The following is a 6000-nucleotide window of genomic DNA, read 5'->3' as shown; positions in this document are numbered from 1 at the left end:
AGGATCTGAGCTTCACAAGCTTGCCAGACTTCCCAAAAAACCAGTTGACCAGTTGACTTTTTGGCTGGGAGCTGTCAATAAATTTCAAATTTATATACAAAGTTACTGCCAAAAAGTCAACTGGGTCACTGGGTTTTGAAAACCGGGTCAGGTTTGAGAGCCCCTAATGTAGTGCTGGTGTCATGTTTCTCTGCTTATCGGGTTTCTCCACTCTTTCTCAAGTGGATACGAGTTCGTTGGTAAGAGAAATACGTACGAGGCGAAGACTCATGGTTCTTTATTGAACAAGAGCGATCTCTTCAGACATCGCATCGAGGCAAACTTGGCAAAGATCTTGCCTCATCCCGCGCTCACGTATCCTCGTTCCTGTCCCACACGCTTGAAGTTGCCCTCAAAACCCCACAAATTGGCGGGGATTTTGTGACAAGCTTTGCTGAATTGACTGTACAAACAAGCGAGATAAAGTGTATGTTGTATGTGCAGCTATGAATCGGCGATTGAATCAGATTGTATGTTATCTTTGCAGTGAAAGTATGGATCGAGGTTCAGACAACCTGCTTCAGTGCTGATTTTTAAAAACGACCGCTTGAATCCAAAATCTCCCAATTTTTACTCAGCCATCGAAAGTTGAAAGGTCGGTAAAGGTTGTGTGTGTGTGTGTAGAATTCTAGATAGAATCGTCCCGTTACCGTGAAATTTTGAATTTATTTTGTCTCCATCGATCGGTACATTCGGTGAGTTATTTCTGGATCTTGACCATCGAATGCGATCGAATTCTAAAAACCACATCGGCTTCTTCATTTTATCAACTCATCTCATAACGATATACTTTAAAAACACCTTGACAGTCGAACTGGATGCCCACTTGAATTAGATTTATAACTTCTTTTCACTTTTTTATATCGTTCTAACTCTGATATTTCATCTTACATATCAACTTCTCATCTAAATCTGATCGACTTCTTGATCATCAGGAATCCTTCAGAATTCATACTATTTCACCACTGAAAAGGTTTAGAATTACATACATAAGATTACATACAGACATAGCTTGCTGTTTACCTTTTGATTGCATCCTCATCGTCCATCATGAAACCTGTACCTTCAACAAATGGTAAAGTTGATGATAAAGTTGAACACCATAACTTGTCATCTTCATCATCATCATCATCCTCATCATCATCTTCAGATACCAAATTCAACATCTCGAATCGATATGGTAACTTCTTACAACGTCTTGAAGCTCTCGATATTTGGCCGGAATCCAATGAACAGGTCTGCTTCTCATCAAACTGCCATTTGTAGTATCGATCCCTTGAGATGAATATCATGACCAGAATCTTCCTCATCATCTTGTTTCATTTTTTGACAACAGATCTTACTCGAACCTTACACATACCTTACTAACATCCCTGGAAAAGAAATTCGCTCAATGATGATCGATGCATTCAATCATTGGCTTCAAGTCCCCCGACCTGCACTCGAGATCATAAAGAAGATCGTTGGGCAGCTTCATACCGCTAGTCTTCTGTGCGTACTACTTTCATCACACCCTGATTTTCGATAAATCTGATCCTGAATTTTTTGAGCAGTATGGATGATGTCGAAGATGATTCCGATCTCAGAAGAGGCGTTCCAGGTTTGAAACAGTCTACAGCTCTATGTTTCTCTCCTGTTACTCAGTCGATCTTTTTTGTCCCGTTTTCTCTCTTTATGATTATCAAAGTGACCCATAAGATTTATGGCATACCACAAACTATCAATACAGCCAAGTAAGTCTAAACTCCAAACTCCAAACTCCAAAAGCCTTTCTTTTGAATTCATATCTGATTTTTTTCGCTCGCCATTAAATTTCAGCTATGTGTACTTCTTGGCCTATCAGGAACTTACAAAATTGAAACCGTGTCTTAGGTCTGACGCGACGACCGATCTTTGGAGCCTTGTTAACGGTTTGTCTGTTTTTGTCTCTACATCTCTGGAAAATTGGACTCAGAAAGAGCCTTTCTGGGTCCAATTTAGATGAATTACTTCAACTTCACCGTGGACAAGGTATGGATTTGTATTGGAGAGACTCGTTGACATGTCCTACTGAAGAGGAGTATCTTCAGATGGTCAACAACAGTTGAGTATATTCTATATGTCACTTTTCTGCATTTCTTAACCTGAAACATCCATACTAATTCATCCTTTCTATCTACCAGAAACCGGGGGACTCTTTCGGATCGCTATCAAGTTGATGATCGCTCTTTCACCGATACCTGAGACCCCGTAAGGGAATTTCGCCCCAGATATGAAGCTGGAGGAGGACTGACCTGGTCTCTGATGTCTCTTCAGTGATTACTTACCATTGGTGAATCTCGTTGGGATCATCTTTCAAATCAGAGATGATCTTTTAAACCTTTCCTCTGTTGTGGGTGTTTATTTTTTGTTTCCCGTGTCCACCAATATTCTTAACTCACCGAATCGAGACTGACACATTTTTGCAAAATCTAAAACGCAGTACACGAAAAACAAAGGGTTCTGTGAGGATCTCACCGAAGGGAAATTCAGTTTTCCAATTGTACATTCGATTAGGTCTGATAGTACGAATCATCAATTGATGAGTTGAGCCTTTTCCATTCACCCGCTACTTTCTTTCATCTTACTAAATTATATTTCATTGGATTCTCAGATATCTTACGGCAAAAACCAACGGACATTGGTACCAAAGCCTTTGCAGTCTCATATATGAAAGATCGAACCAAATCATTAGAATATACTCGTGGAGTATTGATATGTCTTGAAGAACAAGCAATAGAAGAAGTCACTAGATTAGGTGGTAATCCAGCTTTAGAGTCTATCTTTGAACTTATGCATGTTCTACCTTCACCACCTGCAACAGATCAAAATTGATGGAATTGGCTTCAAGGTTGAAAGGTTTGAAATTGTATTTTGTGGTTGTTGTTGTCGTTTTAAGTGTTGTTGTTGTTGTTGTTGTTTTTTCGATAAAAAAAGTGTCAAAATAAAAAAAAGATCTTATCCTATCAATTTCTTGTTCTTCTTCATCTTGATCGTTTTTGAGTTTTCATATGTAGTAGAGATGAATGTGTGTATCTTTTATTCCCAAAAAAGGAGTAAAGTCAAAAAAAATGTTGTTTATGTGTTTGATAGGTTTATTAAGGTTGTTATTTATAAGATCAACTGATTGCTGATTGGTGGGAGGGAATGATTATGTTTATGCTTTTGATACAAAACTGAAGCACTTCTATGATTAAAAGACAATGAGTGAGATGAGTCGGGTGATGGGCAAACTGTTGGCTACAAGCGCGACCAGCCGCACTTGAGGTAAGCCTGGGCGTGCTTTTTCTAATAAGGGCATGTCTGGCGTGCACTGCCACCTCATACTAATAGCACAAGCCCTGATACATGCACCGGGACAAAAACATAAGATAGCTTTTCAAAATCTTTTCCACAATATCAGTTCATTATTCAGTCAATCAATCCACTGTGTGATACATACCTATATCCAGGGGTGTATATAGATTACCTTGATGCCATCAGGCATCAATGAAAGAAGGGTTAAGTTGAAGGATTTGAAAGGGTAAGGTGAACAATTATGAATAGTTGTCAGATATGATAAAATATCAATTGAGATTGGAAAGTGGTTGAAAAAAATAAACACCTCCTTAACTCTCTTTAGGATATTCTGACTGGATCGACAGGTCAATGACAAGAGCATCAACATTGTAGCAGGCACATCAACCAAAAAGTAACTGTTGTACACCACTGGGTTTTTTTGAAAATGTGGAATTGCTTAATTGATTATTAGACCAACTAAACAAGTACAAGTAAGAAGTAGAGTGACTAGTTCAAACTTAACTAAGCATTCTGTTACAGGATAAAGTGCTTGAGCCATAGCTGGATTGTACAGACCAAACCCTGAGGAAGGATAAAAAAATGAGTCTATGAAAAAATAGGTCTATTAGCTATGAATCTGTGTTTTGGAAAGGTGACTAAATGAGAAAGAAGAGGTAAAGCAAATCAAAAGAAATTAAGAAGGAAAACCTACAGAGTGTTTGAGCTGTTTGAGGGCGGGGTTACTGGGGGTTAAGAAAAACTTAGATCAAGTACATACCAGGATTCAATCTGATTGTGTATTGAGAAGAGATTGTTAGGTGATTGCAGGAAGCTTGTAGGGATTTGTATAATATAGTATACTTACTGTTGGGGTCAGTTTTTTTAATTTAGGTCCTGCAGTCAAGACCAGAACCACTCCACTGCCTATAGTGGGAGCAGAGATATTGTGTATGTAGTGATTTTTACATGCACAATAACCTCTGAAATATAGCAGAGGCTGTGCACCACAATCCCAGAAGACATATTTTCTTGTAGAGGAGCAAACCACAGTGTACTACCTTTTCTAAAAAGCTTGCCCGGTTCAATCGCGAACAAGAGACAAGAGAGGTCGAATTTGGCCGCAGCCTGCTGCGAGGCCGCTGCGCAACTCGTCAAGATCCCAAATTTGGCCGATCGCAAATTCTGAAAGAGATCGACTTCACCTGTGGATCTCTGACTTTGGGATATGTTGAGATCTATCATAAAGCACAAATATCTACCTCATCATGATGAATTCATGCTCACACTTCTATGCGACTTCTATCGCGCTGCGGGTGCTACAAAGATTTGCTTTAATCAAGACTACAGAAAGTGATCTTAGTCGAACGGCTTGATGTGGCGTGAGCCGCCAACGTTAGTGGTCTTGCCAGCATGGGATCAAGGCCAATTGCGTGAACTTTTTTGCTAAAATTTCGAAATTAATTCAAGGCATCTTGGACATGTGTCAGTATCCTATGGTGACCTCATTTGAGCTCTTGACTGAGCACGAAGAACAAAAGATTTTCAAAAAAAGGTGTTGTCCTTTTTGACTTGTACTTTTTTATCTCATGAAGCCAAAACAAAAAAGCACAAAAGTCCATAAAGGCTTGAACACACTACTACCGATTGAATCGAGAGCGTGATCACAACCACTACTTCAAACCATTACACCAGGAGAACTCTGGAATAGGCGGTGATTTCCATTATGAATAGCGTCGAATTAGAGCTGCACTCGACTGTATGGTTGATCTTGACATACCAAGCTCCAGACATGCTGTGAATATAGTCATAATGTGTCTCAGAATTGGTTGAAGTCAGAGATCCACAGGTGCAGTCGATCTCTTAGAATTTGTGATCGGCCAAATTTGGGATCTTGACGAGTTGCGCAGCGGCCTCGCAGCAGGCTGCGGCCAAATTCGACCTCTCTTGTCTCTTGTTCGCGATCGAACCGGGCAAGCTTTTTAGCAAAGGTAGTAACCCTTCTGGCCTTGGGCTTTGTATTTTTTTCTTTTGATCTGCAAATACAGCTCTTTTTTCATTTGTCTTACCTCATATGCGCTGTATAGTGGTTTAGCACACCATATGGCAGCTTCTCTCATGTTGCGCTACCTAGTGGAAATCATAGTGATGTCTCCGCTGCAATACCCACAGAGATTTCTATAGCAGGTAGTGATTTGTCTGCACCGTGGTACATAGCGCAGCCACTGCACCACAACAAAATTGGGTTACAATCTGTTGTGTTACAGAGCGGTTCCGGTGTTGCTTCAGTTGATGCAATGAATGTTTTGGATGTTTCTCCCATGCAGTACAGCTCAAATTGAGGTGAGATGGTGCATCAATGCCACAATGTGACTCCACACCATTTGCCCAAGCCCCTGAGGCCAAATGGGTTAAACACAAGTCATGTTGAAGTTGGCCCCTGGGTTGACACACACTCTTGAGGTTTTGAACTCATGTTGTGTGGTTTCTCCTGTCTCCCCCTTCTATTTCTTTATCCAACCAATTTCACTCTACTTGTCTTCTTTGAACAATCCAATTCAGTCATCTACTTTTTTTTGGGTTGTAATGTTTGTTCAATTTACAAAGCATCACAATGTCTTCTCAAAGGACATCCATTACAAGCCCCATAAACCACTGATTTTTGTG

The 6000-nt window shown here is 40.0% G+C and overlaps 1 protein-coding gene across 1 annotated transcript; it reads left to right on the top strand.

Moving 5' to 3' along the window:
* Positions 1-804: 804 nt before the first annotated feature.
* On the top strand, positions 805-2892 carry MELLADRAFT_47465 (uncharacterized protein; the record flags this gene model as incomplete). The annotated part of the gene is made up of 10 exons (XM_007407288.1): positions 805-1275; positions 1376-1530; positions 1593-1639; positions 1727-1772; positions 1858-1949; positions 2020-2121; positions 2202-2268; positions 2335-2416; positions 2501-2603; positions 2672-2892. The coding sequence occupies 10 exons, from the start codon at positions 1090-1092 to the stop codon at positions 2890-2892; spliced, it is 1101 nt and encodes a 366-aa protein (XP_007407350.1).
* Positions 2893-6000: the final 3108 nt, after the last annotated feature.

Source organism: Melampsora larici-populina (genome assembly GCF_000204055.1).
Source record: "Melampsora larici-populina 98AG31 unplaced genomic scaffold MELLAscaffold_8, whole genome shotgun sequence".
NCBI lineage: Eukaryota > Fungi > Basidiomycota > Pucciniomycetes > Pucciniales > Melampsoraceae > Melampsora > Melampsora laricis-populina.
Note: the sequence above shows the minus strand (reverse complement) of the source record. Positions and strands in the feature narration are given on the sequence as shown.